Below are 17,776 nucleotides of genomic sequence, written 5' to 3' on the forward strand. Positions count from 1 at the left end.
CAGTGCATCTGCATCATAAACGACCGTACAGTACCACCAGTACGGCCGGCTGGAATGTGGTCATCGTTGTCAGGGGTAGCTGCAGAGTTTCGAAGCGGAATAGTATAAAGGGAAGTCACGGCTGACCCCGCTCGCTCAAGCTCGCGTGCTCTTGCATCTTCCTTTATCTCACCTCATATCACGGTGGCCAGCACGCAATCGTTAACAGCTGCACTGAATTGTGCAATTCAGAACCACCTATCTTCTTCTCATCTTGCATTGTGAGGTATGTGCTCCCCGCCAACGCTGATCGCCGCGACTCCCCGCCGTTACGCCATAGGTATCACGAGACCATTCTTACGTGACCGTACAGACCCACTGATAGCTTCAAGCCCCGAGCTCCGGTACTGGACTACTTCAACCTCACGTTGCCCGCTTTTGACCTGCTCTCCGTACAACTCGTGCTCGACCATCTCAACACCCATCAACTAGTAAGTTCAATCACCTTCTGCTCATCATCCGGTCACGTAATAGCACATTGAGCTTCCACAGAGTCACCAATCTCCTCAATGCCCTATTTGAAAGGAACGCCTGATCTCTGTACTGACACTTGAAAGTGACTCGCTCCCACAAATGGACTGATCGTGACCATGCCGGCATTGCCGACGGTACCGCTGATCGGGAAGCAAGGCTTCCCCGTTACTTCGCCAAGGCAGGCCATGCCGACACTGATCCGACTAAGACCAAGAAAGACGGTAGTGGAAAGGGCAATTGGTTAGTCAGATCACTTGATGTCACTTGGCTGCCTCCCAAGCCAACTCTGACTGGCCCTCACACTGCAGCAACACCAGATGTTTATTTGAACAAGCAATGCTGACACTGCACCAGGGGCCGAGACGGCGACGAAGTCGAAGACATGCCCTACAACATGAACAACGCCCGGCGTCGCAGCAACTCGTCGACGCACCAGCTCAAAGACTTCAAGACCAAGTTCGAGACCATTGAGACCGAGCCTGTCTTTGAGGAAGAGGTCCATGGCCCCATTGGCGAGGAGCTTGAGAAGCAGAGTACAACCTCCAGCTCCAACAAGAGCGTTGATGAGGAGGACCATGACAGGAAGTTGTAAGATACGGGTAGACCTAGGCTTCACAGCTCAATCCCGCAGGGAAGCTTATGTGTGCTCTAAGGTATAGGCATGGCTGTAGACCAGTTGGCTAGCTGGTCTGTGGGAAGTCATTGCCGGTGGCTGTTCCATCGCTTCTAGGCGCATGGTGTGTACAATGATTAACGCAATATGGCAATTTGTAACAAGTGAGATAAAACATATGTATAAAATGCAACACAATGTCTGCGTTATCACCTTCTTTGCAATCCTTGAATCGGATGCCGTCTATAATCATACAACATGTAAGCTCGACTTTCTTGTTGCAAAGATGGATAGGAGTAAACCTCTCCACTTGGATGTCTATAAAGACCCTGTAGCTCTCATGTATGAGTCGGTCGACTACGGCGTCTGACGCATTCTGCGACACGAGAAACAAGCCATCGTGAAGTGATGATTTGAGAGTGGATCTGGCTATGATTTCCTATCTCGAACGCCGACGCTATGCTGACAATGCTTCACGTACCAATACAATCAATGGCTCATTTCCTCGCCCTCTTCTCGCTTGGCTGACTCCCTTCGCTGAGCTCACTGGCACTCCTCTTGTGCCCTGCGCCCTGACTCGTAGCCCGACTTGTCTGCGCAGCGCTTTCATCCTCACCTTCTGCATCAACGTCGTCTCGATCCGCATTGGCGGGTGTGTTTAGCGCGCCTGTATCGTCTTCCCCCTCTGCATCGTCGTCGTCTTCGTCGTCGTCTTCGTCAGCCCCAACGTCATCCCTGTCTGCATTTGCTGGCGTGTTCTGTGCGCCCGTGTCGTCTTCGCCTTCTGCGTCGTCGTCGTCGTCGTCGTCATCATCATTTGAGTCGCCCATGTTATCTTCATTTGAGTCACCCATGGGCGTGTCCTGATTGTCTTTCTTCGCGTCTTCGCCCGACGTTTCGGCTGACCCCTCGCCCTCCTGCTTGACGCCTGCGTTGCCAGCCGTGCCGTCGCGTGCGGCTTTCATGCGCGACAGCACGCGACACTCGCCCATCTCTTTCTCCTTGACCTTGCGCACATCCAGTAGCCGTCCGACCTTGGACACCAACTGCTCGAATATGTCCGCAACCTTGCTTGTAGGGATCGGTATGATCTCCGGCACACCGAGTTCCTGCAGCGCGGAAGCAATCTTCTGTGTCTGCACGTTCGACTTGGCCTGTCGCATTTTGAGCAGTTTATCTGATCCGAAGGTGACGCCTGAGGTGAGGCGATCGTGCGTGCTGACTGCGAATCGATGTTCCTGGTGCGGGCTCAACGTCTTGACAGGTGTCTGACTCGGTGCAACAGGCGGGAGAGCCATGGATGTACGACGGTTGGCGGAATTAGAGGCTGAAGGTGTGTTGATCATGTCGTTTGCGCTGAGGCTGAGACGCCCAGGAGCATTGGTGCCGCCGCTCGATCTCTTCTTACTCCGATCTTGCTGGAAAAGCTGCTGGAAGAGCGCTTGCAGTGCTGTGCTAGATGTGAAGCTTTGTAGCCCTGCTGCAGAGGAGGTATTGGCTTGTGGTGCATCGAGTCGCGAGCGCAGCTCTTCGCGTTCGGCATCAAGGCGAACAGCGGCCATGTTGATACGTTGAAGTTCTGTAAGAAGGTACTCCTCTTCCCTGACTTCGTCCATGCTGCGGTTCATCAGGGCTGTAGCGAGCATCTTGCGGTTTTTCTCCATGTTGGGGTCGAACTTCGAAAGAGTCTCGTATAAGCTATACTGATCGGCATCCATCTGTACTTCGGAGATTCGAAGCTTCATGAGTTTAGCGGAGATATCGTAGAAGCGCGCCTTCATGTCTTCGAGAGAACGCTCCTTATCTCGCGGAGGCGCGAACGGCAGCGTTGCCAGGGCGTTCACATCGGCGTCGCCGTTCTCCTGTGCCGCTTGTGCGAGCTCTCGTTCCCGCCTCTTGATTGCCTGCCACTCGTAGCGATCCCAGATTACAGCCCAGCGGTATGAGTAGTCCTTCACAATTCCAAACAGGTAGTCTGTCTCCTCTCGGCTCCAGTCGTCGCTCCGTAGATGTGCATCGTAGTCCTCATCGGTAAAGTCGGGCATGTCGACCGTGATGTTATACTTGACAAAATCGGCACAGTTCTCGATGTAGTCTGTAGGATCACTGTCCTGCATCGCTGCATCGTCACCTTCGTGTGCAGGTGGTGCGTTTGTCGGTTTGCGCCGCCAGTGCTTCAAGACGAGTCCGTCGTTGCGCGCTGGGTTGATAAAGGGCTGCTGGATCCTGTGGCGCGCGATTAGACCAATAGAATATGATTGAAAGGCGATGTAGATACCATTTCTTTGCAGGCCCAGTGCTCTGCCTCTTCGCGCGGTATGCCTTCTTCTCTTCGTATACTGCAACCGGTGGTGGTCGCTCGCCATACAGTGCCGCAACTTCGCGCGCCACGCCCTCTACGCACACGTGTTAGCTGCGACTCGCCTTGCCCTGCGAAACTCACGCATGCCCTCAGAACGTACGTATTCTCTTCGTTTGCCCGCCCTTCTTCGACTTCTTGTTCGCAGTCGGGGGTGCGACCTCGCCAACAGGCAGCCCAAGCATATCGCGCACATCGCGATTCGATGCCATCGCGGCTGTGTCTCGATTCGATCTGGCAGGTTGAAAGCGTTGGAAAAAGTTGTGGTCGATGGTTTCGCAGGGGTGTGTTGAGCGTGTCGAATGCTCGCGAAGTTGCGCGCCGCGGTGCCAAGCCTATGTTCACTCGACCATTTTGGCAAGACGCCGGGTGTGGAAGTGCAACACAGTCACGACTCTTAGATGCCTTTAGGCAGGATAGGCAACTTCTCGGTAATTTACAGATACTAATGTACTTTGGTGGGGTTGCTTGAAAAGATAGAAGAGCACGTACTCACGTTGACTCCCTTTGTACCGCCTTATGGACGTCTGTAGATGAGCACCCGAGAGTCACTAATCAAAGGTCGACGTGCAGCCAAGTTGTGAAGATTTCGTCTCTAATTGCTCGCTTTCATCTAACTAAAACAACCAAAACCCATCGCTCACTTCCACAATACAGACGGGTTCCAGCGAAAGAGACTCCTTTACATGCTATGTTTTTCTCCCACCGAACAAACATGAAATGATAATGATGATCAAAGAAATGCTAACTTCGTACCGCCAAAGACGCAACGCCGCGTACGCCAGTATAATTGGCTTCCGGGAAACAAGCTGCTGTGCAGGTGCCGCTCGTGCTGTCGAAAGCCAGGTGTGAAGAAGATGATGAAAAGAAGAGATCCAGGCTGGCGTCGAGGTGGTTTGGTCGTCGTGAGTGTATTACCTAAGATACCGGAAAGAGATTTCGATCCCGTCTATCAATCATTACAAAAATTACCTATACAGGGAAGACGTGGCTGGTAAAGCTCGCTCAATGAACGAACTCCGGGATGCAACGCAATACGCAGGAAATCAGATGGGGCAGCTCCACTAGTTGCTGCCACCGCCGCAACAAAGGACCCGGGTGAGCTTCTGCATGAAGCCCTCCTTCTCAGGCTCCTGTCGCCTCGGTTGTTGTGCGCTCGGGCTCTGTGTGGGAGTCGCGCGGTTCTGGGTCTGGTTGAGGTTCGGTTGGCTGTGCTGAAACTGAGCCTGGTTGGAGGCTGCGTCGGGCGGTGCCAACTCGCCCATGCTCTTCCTCTTGACCTCCGCCCCGCGTGCTGCTTGCTCCCTTGGGCTTCTTCCGGGCTGGGCCCGTGTCGCCCCCGGCTTTGGGAGAGGCTCGTTTAAACGGTGGTGGTCGACGGGTAGGTGCGTCTTTGGCTGCCTGTGAGGCTGGCCGTGGACGTTGACCGCGGTAGAAGAGTTCTGGTGGACGTTGGAATGGTGCATCTGTTGAACCGCCGAGGGGTGGGATTTCATTACCTCCCAGCCCTTGCCATTGTTCAGCTTCATCCAGTCGTACTCGCCGTCTTCCACCTCTCCAGTGCTCTTAAGCGCCTGGGTGAAGAGCTCGCGCAGGTAGTCGTAGTCAGGCGTGTCCTCGAAGCCGAGGTTACGCACATAGCTCAGATACTTGTTGAACTCCTCTGTGGCTTATTAGCTGTGCTCGACAAAGTGGGCTCGACCAGGACGTACCAGGGAAACTGTCGCAGAGATCCTTGATAGGAGTCGTCTGCTTCTTCTCGCCGATCTTCTCGTACTTCTGCTTGTTGGTCGCAGCCTTGAGTCCTTGCCATGGAAGACCGCCTCGAAGAAAGTACATGAAAACATGACCAAGAGCCTCTAGGTCGTCCCTGCGAGACTGCTCGCGTCCGAGATGGGTGTTAATACTCATGTAACGCGCTGTACCGGAGAGAGACTTGCGCTCCCTGTAGGGAATGTGCTGCTTTGTCTTGGGGTCACGGTACTGCTTTGCCATACCAAAGTCGACGACATGGATTACATTAGCACTCTTGGAGCCCGGTCGGCCAATGAGGAAGTTGTCTGGCTTGATGTCGCGGTAGATGAGGTTCTTCTCGTGAATGGTCTGAACTCTCGACAACTGCACATGTGTCAGGGCTTGTGGTTGGGAAATTTGTTGTGTACACTGACCATCTGCTTAGCGACCATGACAACAGTCTTGATCGAGAACTTTCTGTTGCAGTGGTCGAACAGGTCCTCTAAGCTGGGGCCCAGCAGGTCGATGACCAGGATGTTGTGCAGGCCCTCCTGACCGAAGTAGTAGACATTAGGGATCCCGGCTACGAAGTGTCAGTGGAGTGCATGCGTGTGCTGAAGAGAAGGTTGATTGGCAGGCAGCGATGCGCAGCTGACAGCAACAACGCCATTGAGCAGACGACAGCAGCATCAGCAGCGTTGCCCTGCAGGCGTGCATAGTGTGCATCGCGGCGGATACACATGGATGCGGGCGAGGCAGCGTCCAGCGTACAGACCGTGCCTGCCCTCGCTTGAAGGGGCGACGTGGGTGGAATAGGGGCGGCGAGAGAACTTACGGCAGCCAACGAGGATCTTGTACGTGCGGTACTCGTCGCGCAGTTGAGGGGCATCGCTCTTGCGCGGCTCGAACTTGATGGCAACCTGCTGCTGGTTGAGCAGGTTGGTGCCCTCGAAGATGACGCCGAAGGAGCCCTCGCCAATCTTCTTGCCGACGCGGTAGTGGACGCCGACGACGTTCGAGGAGGTGCTGCCGCTCGCCATGGTGGAGGAAGGGTAGCGTACGGGTGCAGCAGCTGGGGAGGCGGGCGGGGGACGCAGGAGAGTCGCGGTGCGGTGAGCGATGGAGGTCGATGGGCGGCGCCGGAGGTCGGCTGGGGCTATGCAGGCCGGCGACTCGTGTCCGGCTCAAGGGCGTCTCTGAGTGCACTCGACGGGCAGGCAACGGGACTGCTGCAGCGGGCAGCTGGGCAAACAATGCAGAGTATCGCTGCGCTGGCAAAACAATGGGCGAGGTGAGGACAGGAGAGTGATCGACTCGCGGTGGAAAAGACCTGGGACCTGGGGTGCGCGAGAAGACAGCGGCTGGACTGGACGCGCGCTAGGTCCGCTTCCAGCACGGTCAGTGCACTGTGGACAGCCTGCGCGCTCCGCTAGCCTTCACGGGGGCAGAGAGCCAGAAAAGGGTGCGTCTTTGACATGCACGCCGCGCCGACAGCCCATTGCGAGCCCACTGCGAGCGCTGCCCGTTCCTGCGGGTGCCGGCTGGCGTTGCGGCCGGCTGTTGTTGTTCTTGCTCGCCGCCGTCGTCGTACCTGCGTTCTCTGGCCATTCCTTCGGCCACCAGCTCATTTAGGAAGGAACGTCCTACGAATCGCGGTGCATCGAGCGCTGCACAGCTCGCACACGTGACGCTTCGCCACGGCCGCACGTTGACGTGGTCAGCCCTCGCCGCCAGCCTGCCCCCGCCTCTCGCTGCAGACGTCGCCGCCCTGCACACGCTCGCCTTGCCGTGGTGCGACGCTCTCCTCCTATGTGTGATGCAATGCCGCTGCCACGCCGGAACCTGGGCAAGTGGACTGCCTGGCGAAAAACGGTCAAGCGGCGTGATTGGACCGGCTTGCTCAAGCCACACCCTGCCCTGAACGGGGCTCTGCCCTGAACGGGGCTGGGCCCACTTAGGAAATGAACTGGTTCGCATCGATTCAGGGTCTGGAACCGTTGTGCAGTCTGTGCAAGCGTGCCGATGCCTTTTGTGTACTACACATTTCTGTGAATGGCGACGCGAATCAGAACCTCCAGCGAACTGGCCGAGGTCATACGACGCTACTGTCCGGCATTTGGGAGTTGCATGCTCGCAGATACCGAATGACGTCGCCTCAATTATTGACACAATCTATCGTCTACAAAGTATAATCAGGAGCGCTCCAGCTCCGGAGATCGTCGTTCAAGGACAGTGGAAGATACTGGAGTCTGAAACATATCTATTTCTTGCCAGAGTTTGCACTTGTCCGCCATGCAGACCTCCGTTGCCGTTAGCAGCTTGAATGTAGCATGCTCTATGAACAGTACGCCCGCCGCCGATCGCTAGATGAAAGAAGCGCCATTGCTGTGTTCTTTTCGAAACGCCTTGCCCAATGCTTTTCCCATGCTGTCCGCCTATTTGAAACATGAACCTTCGCCTCCGCGGCCTTGATAGCCGTCCGCTTCTTACGACCCTTGCATCTCCTGATCTTGATCCTGGTCAGCCCCATTCACAATATCACCACCATCAAGTATCGAAGGTTCGTCCTCATGAAACGCTTCATCAAGCGCCTCCTCATCGACGCGCCCTGCTTTAGCGGCGGACCCTTGTCGCATATCCTCCTTCTCCTTCGCACAGGCAAGCTTGCCTGCTCTACACGCTGCTTTGAACCATGGATCAAGGCGATTCTTGTCGAGGTTCTCTTGCAAAATCTCATCATCAAGTAAGTTGTCCTTGATGATCGGCTCACGAAGATCTTCGAACGGGAAACGCACACAAAGCTCTCCGTGAGTGCCACCTGCCCCGACCAAGGCCGTCAGTTGCTTGGGCCACACTACACGGTTATGCTCGTCAAGGTCTAGAAGCAGGTTAGCCAAAGAACTCCTCCCACGCCGAAGATTGACTTACCAATCAGTCTCGTGAGACCTCTAAAGGTCCGGCCAACGTGAGTAGTGCTCAAGAACTCTTCCAGTGTCGCATCGGAGATGTCCTTGGTATTGTTGATCTCGGCCCAGTTGTCCTTGTTACATAAGCGCTTCCAAATAAGCTTCAGGAGCCCATCTCGTGTCGTGCGGTGGATACTGTGCCAGTTGGCTGCAAGAACCCTCAAGGCAAACGTGAACTCATTAGATTGTATCACCGAGGTAGGTTCCTCTTCGCTGGTATCGTTCATGAGGGTGAGGATGTCGATCGTCAACGCGGGATCGAGAACCTTGTGGTGTATAAGATTCTCCAACCCTTCCCGAAGCAACGTCATATGCGCCGGTCGCGCCTCGATTGGACCCTTCGCATACTCCTCCATCAAAAGATCCACAGCAACCGTGTCATCAAGCGCTCTTTCAAAGGTTGCTGACAGGTGATCGTAGAGGAGCCCCTGGATAGTGACGTACTCCCATTGATCTTGCACAATCTTGTAGTTCTTTTCGCGAATCTTCTCCGCCTTGGATGGCTCATGAGGATTGCTGACATGTGTCTGGCCGGGTTTGTCTTCCTTTTGACAGAGCATTGACAGCTTGCACATGGACAACTCGACTTTGTTGCACCACACATTCGTCTCTTGTTTGCTGGCGGTCTCGAAAAGTGCTTCGGCGGCAGCTTCAAAGTCCTTTTCGCCAGAGACCTCATTGATCCACCTAAGCCTAGCGCGGGACGGGTCAGATCGCAAAAACTTGCTCAATGCCGCCTGGTTCAAATGCTCGGGTTCGAACATCTGAGCTGCCTTACCCTCCTTGATGTGCTTCAGATAGAATGCTTCAGCCCAGTCATCTCCGTACGTGTCGAAGTAACGGACGATGCGTTCTTTGATCTTCTTCAGCTTGACTGTACTCTCAGCAATCTCCATCTTGCTTCGAGTTGCAGCCTTCTCTTTCTCGAGCCAGATGGTTTCGTCCCAAACCAGGTTTACGAGGGTCGGCATGTCCTTGTAGTGCTCGGCCAGATTCATGCCCTCGGTCGCCAGGCCAAGCTCCATGAGACCACAAATGTGCTCCGGTCGGACCTTGTTATTCCACTCATCTCGGAGAACACGTCCGTTGTCCCGTGACTTCTCATCGGCCTGTTCGAGAGACCACTGGAATCGTTCGATATGAGTCTGGCAACCAATACGGACCATGCGAGGGTTGTCTTTGGCGATCTTCTGTGACAGCGTTTCCTGAAGGCCCTCTTCATAGTTCTCAACAGCTAGATTACGCCCAACATCGACAAGACTGCGTACAGAGCTGACAATATTGTGCGAAGAGGTCCAGAATACTGGCAGCTCATCATAGCCCTGGCCTGGTTTCAGAATGCCATCTTCAAGAGAGCTGGAATCAAGGCCGTATGATTCAAGGGCCGCTTGTCGAAATTTGAACGCTGTTTCCAAAGTTACCAGCATGACATCCGAGCCTTCGCTGAGCCGCTGCATAACAGCTGGCTGTTCCTTTCCGCCTTCTTTCATGTAAAAAGTGCGTAAGTAATTCCAGCCCCAGGGAACGAGGACGCCGATGGTGTCGATGTCTCGAAGAAAGTATTGTCGCACCGGATCAGTTTCGCCAAGATCAGGGTTGATGGGTGTCTTATAACGCTCGTGCATCGCCTTGATGATGTCACTCATCAAAACCTTCTCTGGATATGCATCTGGGTGAGCTTGTTGGTCCTGTAATTTCGCTTCGTACCAATTCCATAGTTTGTGTGCAGCGGCAAGCTTCTCAGCGTGCCATAACAGCCGCCACTTTGTCAAGAAAGGCAGTTCAGGGTAATCGGATCGTAAACTCGATATTAAAGTCCGCAGAGCAGCAGCACGTGTCTTGAACTGTTCGTCCATGGAAGAGGTCACCTTGTCCAGATGATTGTAAGAGGAACTGATGATGCCCAAGCTGACCTGAAGCGCTGCTTGTGCGGTCTCTTCTTCGGAGAAACTGAATCGCGATTTGACGGAAAAGTCAAGTACGTTGCCTGGTTTAGAACTGAAGAAAGTGACTTGCTCCAACTTGCTTCGAGCTGTGACCTTGAGTCTCTCCACATTGGTATCGTCTGTGATTGGCGGTTGCGCGGTAAACTGTAGGATGCCTGCACCTTGGACGAAGATCAAGGCAGTGGCCTTCCTTTCTTTTCGGGTGGTTGCTGCCGTAGAAAGTCCACAGACTACAACATTCAGCTCTTCTCGAAAATACACGACGTCTTGGAAAGGCAAGTTAGGTTTGCCGGAATCCGCAAGGAGTTGTGTCTCAGGACTTTCCTCTGGTTGAGCAAGGGATGCGATCACAACAGCTCCAGGGAACTGTATAAATGCCGTGTGACCGGGCTGGGGAACCAAGAGTGTCCCTGCTGGCTCAGTAGGCATGTGCTCCTGATGAAAGGTCTTGATCGGAATGGACCTGCTAATCGTGCCTCCTGAAGCCTCCAAATCCACTTCTAGCAATGAGTAATCGAGTGTATGGCGTCCGAATAAAGCCACGAGTGCCAGGCACTTGACCAATCCAGGCGTCCGTGTTTGTTCTGTGATTGCAAAGTCTAAGACCTGTATGTCGGTTTGAGCGCGCAGTTCGGGCGGAGACCCAGCCTGTACTGCTGAGAGCATCTCATCGTGGACGTCGACTTCATGTTTGAAGATCTGTTGCCCTGACCAGCTCAAGTCCCATAACTGGAAAACTCCGTTCTTGGTTGTAGTGATCACCTCCATTTGACCTTTCGTATCGGATGGACGCGCCTTGACAGATGAAACAGTCTTTCGAATAGCGCCTCCCAGTAATCCTCGTAGACTGAAAAGGCTGCTACTCGAGCCATTGGGCCCGTTCAGAACAGTGGTGCTGACGTTCGGTCGCCCTTGCGAATCGCGCAGAGTCAATTGCGCGAGTCTGCCGCTGCTGAAATTTAAGATGAACCCTGCGTGTTCAATATCAACCAGATGGGTGATAGTCTCTCCAGAATATAGCTTCACGGTACCGTCCACCCCCTGGTGCCGCTGTGGATACAAGCTCCTGGCCTCGGCATTGTCGATATTTTCCCAGAAGGTGATCCTGCCGGTTGATGGCGCAACTGCGACAACACCGTAGTCGTTTGTAGGACCGTTCCGAACAATTGCGCCAAGCGGGAGCTGATCGGAGGGCTTCAAGTCAAAGGGCAACGGAAGGGTCACGACTTTTGTAGGGCCCGTTGCGCTGCTGTAGTCCCAAACGAGGGCGCGATCGGTCGTGAATGCTAACGCGAGTCCGGCGGACGAGATCGCAGAAGCTGTATAGGGCATACGCGTCAAAGCGGACGGGAAACTGGGTAGCTTCCTGATACTGTAATTGTCGTTTTGCGTCTGCGCCTCAATTAGCTGACTGCCTCCAGGCTCATGCATGCTACTTACCAAGTACTGCACACTGTCTTCTTTCAGGGTCCTCTTTGGCGGTGCTTTCTTTTCACGGACTGGCATCTCTACGAGGACGACGCTGTTCTCAACGCTATCATGGCCAGCGTAGCCGTTCGCATTGACGCTGCCATTTGTTTTCAGTTCCGATCCGGCGGTGATCTGTGATGCGCCGTCTTCCGCAATTTTACTGCGCTTTCGTCGAGGCTGGTCATGTCCGTTGGAGTCGCGCTGTCTTCGACGATTCCCGCGCAACGAGCTGCGCGCGCTTTGCAGCGAGGCTTCTGGTGAGAACATGATGGATCGTGGAGATACTCGGGTGCTTTTGACGCGAAGGGCGCGCCGACGATGGTGGTGGCTCCGCGATGGTGAGGTGGTTGACAGCTCATGTGTATCTCATGTTTTCGAGCTCACAGGCAGGGATCTTGGGCGCGCGCGCGCGTCTTGGCGCACGCAGCTTCACCGTACAGCCAATCACAGCCATGTGTTTGCGGTGTAGCCGGAGTTACTCATAGTAGTGGAGGATGACGGAAAGTAGCTTACATGTGGGTCTGCCTCTTTCGAGGTCTTTGGCCTAGATCATCTGTCAGCATGAAGTGCTGATGAATACATACAGATTTACTTACTGGCTTGCGAAAATGGGCGTGCACGGCGGTGATGATGGCCACCAGCACGCTCACCGCCGCAATGATAGTGGATGCTAGATGATCATGATTGGCTTCCATATCTATATATGAGTAATATCTATGTAGTGTAAAGTTTACGTTGTCATCATCCAGGTATATAAGGGATGTACGCTATCATCCCAAAGCTCCTCCCTATCACACATTCGTAGCCACCAAATTATCTTACATCAGGGACCGACGGCCACTACCACATGCTGTAGGCTCCGAATTGCTACCAAGGCAGCTGCAAGGCAAGAAACAATAGATCATTAACGTTAATATAATGCTGCCTTATTACTGCAGCTGCACTTAATTGTAGACATCTAGTTATAGTTTAAGAGCCTACTAGCTTTGCTAGAAAAGATTGTAATCCTTCCAAACTGCCAAGATGCAACTCAGATGTGCCTGAGTGCAGTATAACAGACATCAAGCTATGCCCGCACCTAAGTACACACGAGCCGGGCTTCTTCAAACAAGTTTGCCGCAAGAAAAATCCTTTCCTGTTCTTCCGGTCCAGGAATTCAATGCCCTTCTTCGACAAGAACACCAACCGAACAAGAGAGATAGTGTGCCCCATAAGCGGGTGCCCCGCGCGCTGCTCTCTTGTTCGTAACCCTCACAAGGGATGGGTGAGAATTTACATTACAATGGATTGGTATCACGGCTTAACTGAGAAAGATGAGCGTTGGCTGCGCAGAATGGAAGCCAAAGCTGCGAGCGATGGAAATTTGGTGGCATCCTATGAAGACGTGTACCTAGGTCCTGGGTCCTAGGATACCTAGCTTATGGATCAGGGACCTCAGTCGAAGCCTAAACGAGGGATGTACCAAGGTTGAGACTGGTTGTCCCAGTACCTGGAGTGTTCCTCTATCATTTATTTTCCTATTCGTGATCACTGGAGGTGATCCAAAGACCCTCATGTTGCGTGAAAGGTGGTACAGAGACGTTGATGAACTCGAGTTTACGTAGCACAGATCATAGTATACATTTGGTCACAGCCGACTCTGCTCAAATATTGAGATGATATAGCCCAGTGTCTTTAATCACATTACAGAGCAGTTTCTGTTGTGAGCGGAGAGCCTCGAGTTTGGCCAATTCAGTGCAGTTCCGTTGCGACAATTGATATCGATAAAGCTCGACCGCAAAGCGACAAAGCGAAATTCCAAAAGCACATGCGTTATCGAGAGTCCTGCTCTGCTCTCTTCGTCTCAAATCTTCGCCTTTACGTCCGCACTCAGTCGGTCGAACAATGGCGCTGACCTTCCTCCCCTGAAAAGACCTAGCATCTCCTTACCCATCCATTGCTCTCGATTCTTCGCAAGACCCTTCTCTAGATCCGCAAACTTGTTTCCTTGGATCAGCAACCCGGCACCATTGGCTTTGCTCTGCTCATTGAACAACCAGCATACTGCTAATGCAATACTCTCCGGGGTGTTAATCGGTACACCTTTAGCGGCCATCTCCTTTGCATAGACATCTGGCGAGGCACCGAGGCGCCTGTTATTGCCTGTCAAGATGGGTGTCACCGTGATACCTGGGGCGATCACAGAGATGGAAATGCTCAATTTAGCGCATTCCTGCTTGAGTGCGCGCATGAGACCCACAATTGCTTTCTATCGTCAGCTTCCACCCATCTCTATCAATGAACGAAGACTCACCATGTTTAGCAGCGCTATACAACGGCGCCCCCGCGCTCGCCAAATATCCCGCAAGACTTGCCGTTAGGACAATCTCACCACCGTCCTGGTTTTTCTTCAGATAGTGGATCGCAAGCTTGGTGGTGTCACTAGCAGCATCCACATCAATGTTCAACACCCTGCGGTCTGGTTCTTTCAGCTTTCCATCACCGTCTAGCTCGTCTGTGAAGAACTGCTCGCCGTGCTCCGCGATGCCGGCATTAACAAACACGCAATCGATTCGTCCGAAGCGTGCGTGGGCGGCTTCGAAGCCGGCGCGCTGCGAGGTCCATGATTTGATGTTGCAGGTATGGACCAGGAGACGTGACTTTTCATGTTTGAAAGTTTGAGGCGGCGGATTAAGATCGATCAGAACGAGGTTGTGTTGGGGGTTCAAGGCCGACAGGAGCTGCGCTGTTGCCAGACCGATTCCGGAAGAACCTCCCGTGATGACAATAGTTTTGGGCGTTGACTTGAGGATACTCAAGCTCTCGCTATTGGGTTCAAAGAGTGCCATGTCGAAAATTGTATTATTGTGATGTAAAATAGGGATGTGAGTACCGAGCGATGTTGAGATGACTGTTGGGATGAACCGAGGTCTGAATAACGCTCAATTGAGTGGTCTGCGAGACAAGCGAAGCAGTCACAAGGATGTAGATGTGTGAGATCTCGAATCAAAGCATGAAGGATTCAGAATCCGATCGCCTTCCGTTTACCATTAGAACCGACGAGCTTCTACTTACCTAGGTAAGTGGCCAAAGTCAGCTTACCGACATGCGGGGTCGGCAATTGCGGAGAGGGATCTGGACATCGAAACTGACTCGACGGCTCGCACGCATGAACTGTGTATCTCATTTCGACTATTTGAGGTGTTAGACCGATAGGTACCTAGATTGGTCGCAACAATCCGTTGGGGATGTCTCCAAACACGGGCTTCTGTGACGTTGAATATCATCAACCACCAGACCGCGAGTTTCACTAATTATCGCTCTGATTGGCAGGGCCTTATGAGGTGTGTGTATAACGTTGTTGGTCTTATGCCGTTGCTCTTGGTGGTCACTAGGTTCCACCATTGCACTTCACGCGTTTGTAGGGGATAACGCACGGGCCAATACAAATCGACCACCTGGCGACACCGCGGTCTCAAGGTCCACGAGCGTTCAGCGATCCAGCCTACACACTCCGCGAACGCCCAATCACGCGCGGAGCAAACCAACAATCATGTGGAAACCTACTGTCTTGCTCGCTGCCGCACTGGTAGTGCCCGCTCAGGCACTGCACTTCTTCATTGATGGCGCAGTCCAGAAGTGTTTCTTTGAAGAGCTTCCCAAGGACACTCTGGTCGTTGGTATGATCACTTTGGTAGCCAGTTAGAAGCACACGGCAGGCCTAACAACGAGCAGGACACTACCACGCCGAAGTATGGAGCGATGCGACCAAATCCTTCGTCTCGAACCCGGACACCGGTGTATTCATTACCGTCGAAGAGACATTCGACAACAACCACCGCATCGTCGCCCAACGCGGTTCCCGCGAGGGCAAGTTCACCTTCAGCGCCGCCGATTCAGGACAGCACCGCATTTGCGTTACCCCTCAGAACGTTCAAAGCGGAGGATGGCTGGGTAGCGGTATCCACGGCTCTGTCAAGTTCACATTGGATATGGCGATTGGAGAGACGAGCAGGATTGAGAGCACAGATAAGGCGCATGTCCAGACGTTGACTGAGAAGGTTCAGGACCTGAATTCAAGGCTGCAGGATGTTAGGCGTGAGCAGATCTTCCAGAGGGTAAGCATGTCTCCAGCGCCTACGCTTTGCCAGGAAGTCGCTAACAACTGTACAGGAGCGCGAGGCCGAGTTCCGCGACCAGTCTGAGAGCACCAACTCCCGTGTCGTCCGATGGACCCTGATTCAGCTTGCGGTCCTTGGTGTCACTTGCGCGTGGCAGCTAACGCACCTTCGAGCGTTCTTCGTCAAGCAGAAGCTTGTGTGATTGACGGTGGTTCTGATTGAAAGAGGCAATACCATACAGGGACGGAAAAGAAGCATGCTGGGTCACATGCATCAAAGCATTGTACTGTAGGCTCCGGCGTTGGAAAGGGCATCAGGGTTAGCGTTTCGAATTGAATGATTGAAGCACATGAGCTCAGAGATCTGCACATCGTGGGTCGATATATCATATATTTCCTTCCTGCCGAAAGCCTCTGCTGTTTTGAGCGCCTCGTATGGTCCTCAGGACTGACAATGCTTACGCGGACGAACAGCGCGTAGCTAATAACGCGGGCACGAAACAGATATCATACATGGCAAAGTCTTTGTGATCAATAGGCATCGGGATGCACCTTAAGGCTAATCAGCCAATCACCCATGTCTCATGTATCAAGCAAGGCTCGTGCATTCATGGTGTTGGCCTCTCGTTTATTCACGTGGTTCCTAGTTTTTGCTTCATGGTTTCTCCTTTAGCTCCGATGAGAGGGAACGCGTCGCCTCGACCGTGCAGATGCTCGTTCTGGCCAGCAAACTTACCAGTAAGCACAAGTGTGTACTGTGTACGCCAGTGGATTGGTAAGATAGTGGACAAATAGATGGTTGAAGCTGTTACTGTAGCCCATGTACGTCCTACCATACATTGGCACTTTCGTAGGGTCGAACCCATTGTTGTCGCAGTCAATGAACAACGAGACTACGACTGGATTACTCATTTAAGCGCACTCTTACTTAACACCGCCTTGCCTGGGTGCGATACAGGATCTAGGAACATACGCGTGCTCCTCCAACTTCAGCAGGTTGGGGACTATGCATATACTATTGCAATGTGTGGTAGGTACCTCATGTCGGGTGCGATTGGGCTTCTTCTCAAGTCCATCCAGCCCTTGCTGAACTGTGAATTGCGTGTCTGCTAGGTGCCTTGAATTCCCGTACTTGCACACGAGCAGTTCAACTGGTTTGTTGCATATCGTGAACAGAAGAACGAACCGTGCATGCTCGCTTCCGAAAAGTTTGCCGCACACGATCGCAAGCCGCACGCCCTCACGTTGAATAGCTCGCAACAGGGCCTATATACGTCAAAGAGCAGAACCTTATGGGCATCGGCACAATGTAGTCTTCCGCTCGCAAACAAACTTACAGCAAGTTGCGCTGCTCTCACCCCTCAGTGACGTTAGAGTCGTCCATGGGTATCAACAGCAAGCCTTCAAAGTCGCATTTCACTGACAGTTCTTCCTCAAGTACCGGCTGATAGCCGGCATCTCAATGAAAAGAGTTCGCGTACACCGGAGGTAGTGCAATACCGGCGACACTGTGCTGATGAGTATGAGCAAGCCCAGTGACCCAAAAGCCGTTTGCAAAAAGTGGTATAATCGTAGAGCCTCATTAGAGGCGTTTAAGCGATTAAACTTAAAAGAACAGATACTACACTTGATCTAAGCCAAAAGGCAAAGAGAGCTAAAGAAGAAAGAGGGAGGGCGAGGGCGAGCGGGTTTATATGTGCGAGAGGGCGGCGCTAGTGGCTGGCGGCGCTAGCGGCTAGCGCCTCCGTTGCCGGGTGAACCTGAAAAATGTGACTGTGGAACGCACGTGAAATGTGGATCGATGGCACGTGAAGTTGTTGCCTGGCAGAGCACTGCAAATCGCCATCCCGACTTAGCCGTTACGTCAGGAAATCGCCCGTACTGGTTTAGGTATCACATCTGGCAATCTGTATCATGATTAACGAACACCTAGTACCCCTGAGTAGGCTCTCACGTTGCAGGATGAACAGCAGACAAAGGATGTGAGCGAAGTACACACTACACGACAGCAAAGTAGGGAAAATACCGGAAAACACTGTAGAATGCTTTTCCACCGACAATTGTAGCTAACACTCA

General features: G+C 53.1%; 6 protein-coding genes across 6 annotated transcripts; 2 read left to right on the top strand and 4 right to left on the bottom strand.

The window, feature by feature from the left end:
* Nucleotides 1-81: 81 nt before the first annotated feature.
* Nucleotides 82-1,149, top strand: C7974DRAFT_130057 (uncharacterized protein). The gene is made up of 4 exons (XM_046135345.1): nt 82-265; nt 372-470; nt 597-753; nt 868-1,149. Coding segments are annotated over exons 2-4 (396 nt in total). The 5' UTR covers nt 82-265; nt 372-469; the 3' UTR covers nt 1,106-1,149.
* Nucleotides 1,150-1,347: 198 nt separating this feature from the next.
* On the bottom strand, nt 1,348-3,850 carry C7974DRAFT_130116 (SWR1-complex protein 4). The gene is made up of 3 exons (XM_046135349.1): nt 3,589-3,850; nt 3,405-3,522; nt 1,348-3,352 (listed from the first exon to the last, which is right to left on the bottom strand). The coding sequence occupies exons 1-3, from the start codon at nt 3,695-3,697 to the stop codon at nt 1,624-1,626; spliced, it is 1,956 nt and encodes a 651-aa protein (XP_046000393.1). The 5' UTR covers nt 3,698-3,850; the 3' UTR covers nt 1,348-1,623.
* Nucleotides 3,851-4,549: 699 nt separating this feature from the next.
* Nucleotides 4,550-6,259, bottom strand: C7974DRAFT_410345 (casein kinase-like protein I; the record flags this gene model as incomplete). Its single annotated transcript, XM_046143461.1, has 4 exons — nt 4,550-5,148; nt 5,198-5,603; nt 5,654-5,802; nt 6,055-6,259. 4 exons carry the CDS (start codon nt 6,257-6,259, stop codon nt 4,550-4,552), a joined length of 1,359 nt encoding a protein of 452 aa, XP_046000394.1.
* A 1,098-nt stretch (nt 6,260-7,357) lies between these two features.
* On the bottom strand, nt 7,358-12,094 carry C7974DRAFT_330642 (Non-repetitive/WGA-negative nucleoporin C-terminal-domain-containing protein). The gene is made up of 3 exons (XM_046139086.1): nt 11,572-12,094; nt 8,148-11,523; nt 7,358-8,097 (listed from the first exon to the last, which is right to left on the bottom strand). The coding sequence occupies exons 1-3, from the start codon at nt 11,866-11,868 to the stop codon at nt 7,706-7,708; spliced, it is 4,065 nt and encodes a 1,354-aa protein (XP_046000395.1). The 5' UTR covers nt 11,869-12,094; the 3' UTR covers nt 7,358-7,705.
* Nucleotides 12,095-13,201: 1,107 nt separating this feature from the next.
* Nucleotides 13,202-14,606, bottom strand: C7974DRAFT_130172 (uncharacterized protein). Its single transcript, XM_046135351.1, has 2 exons — nt 13,895-14,606; nt 13,202-13,845 (listed from the first exon to the last, which is right to left on the bottom strand). The coding sequence occupies exons 1-2, from the start codon at nt 14,427-14,429 to the stop codon at nt 13,445-13,447; spliced, it is 936 nt and encodes a 311-aa protein (XP_046000396.1). The 5' UTR covers nt 14,430-14,606; the 3' UTR covers nt 13,202-13,444.
* A 394-nt stretch (nt 14,607-15,000) lies between these two features.
* On the top strand, nt 15,001-16,109 carry C7974DRAFT_130166 (emp24/gp25L/p24 family/GOLD-domain-containing protein). The gene is made up of 3 exons (XM_046135350.1): nt 15,001-15,260; nt 15,316-15,698; nt 15,754-16,109. The coding sequence occupies exons 1-3, from the start codon at nt 15,134-15,136 to the stop codon at nt 15,901-15,903; spliced, it is 660 nt and encodes a 219-aa protein (XP_046000397.1). The 5' UTR covers nt 15,001-15,133; the 3' UTR covers nt 15,904-16,109.
* Nucleotides 16,110-17,776: the final 1,667 nt, after the last annotated feature.

This window comes from Boeremia exigua (genome assembly GCF_020726555.1).
Source record: "Boeremia exigua strain MPI-SDFR-AT-0100 chromosome Unknown C7974scaffold_3, whole genome shotgun sequence".
NCBI classification, from domain to species: domain Eukaryota; kingdom Fungi; phylum Ascomycota; class Dothideomycetes; order Pleosporales; family Didymellaceae; genus Boeremia; species Boeremia exigua.

Coding starts and splice junctions, on each gene's coding strand:
- C7974DRAFT_130057 (XM_046135345.1), top strand. Junction 754..867: donor GGTAGTGGAAAGGGCAATTG/GTTAGTCAGATC, acceptor ACACTGCACCAG/GGGCCGAGACGGCGACGAAG.
- C7974DRAFT_130116 (XM_046135349.1), bottom strand. CDS start 3,697: ATGGCATCGAATCGCGATGTGCGCGATATGCTTGGGCTGCCTGTTGGC. Junction 3,523..3,588: donor CGGGCAAACGAAGAGAATAC/GTACGTTCTGAG, acceptor ACGTGTGCGTAG/AGGGCGTGGCGCGCGAAGTT. Junction 3,353..3,404: donor ACTGGGCCTGCAAAGAAATG/GTATCTACATCG, acceptor CGCGCGCCACAG/GATCCAGCAGCCCTTTATCA.
- C7974DRAFT_330642 (XM_046139086.1), bottom strand. CDS start 11,868: ATGTTCTCACCAGAAGCCTCGCTGCAAAGCGCGCGCAGCTCGTTGCGC. Junction 11,524..11,571: donor AAGACAGTGTGCAGTACTTG/GTAAGTAGCATG, acceptor ATTGAGGCGCAG/ACGCAAAACGACAATTACAG. Junction 8,098..8,147: donor AGGTCTCACGAGACTGATTG/GTAAGTCAATCT, acceptor ACCTGCTTCTAG/ACCTTGACGAGCATAACCGT.
- C7974DRAFT_130172 (XM_046135351.1), bottom strand. CDS start 14,429: ATGGCACTCTTTGAACCCAATAGCGAGAGCTTGAGTATCCTCAAGTCA. Junction 13,846..13,894: donor GTATAGCGCTGCTAAACATG/GTGAGTCTTCGT, acceptor GACGATAGAAAG/CAATTGTGGGTCTCATGCGC.
- C7974DRAFT_130166 (XM_046135350.1), top strand. CDS start 15,134: ATGTGGAAACCTACTGTCTTGCTCGCTGCCGCACTGGTAGTGCCCGCT. Junction 15,261..15,315: donor CAAGGACACTCTGGTCGTTG/GTATGATCACTT, acceptor AACAACGAGCAG/GACACTACCACGCCGAAGTA. Junction 15,699..15,753: donor GTGAGCAGATCTTCCAGAGG/GTAAGCATGTCT, acceptor ACAACTGTACAG/GAGCGCGAGGCCGAGTTCCG.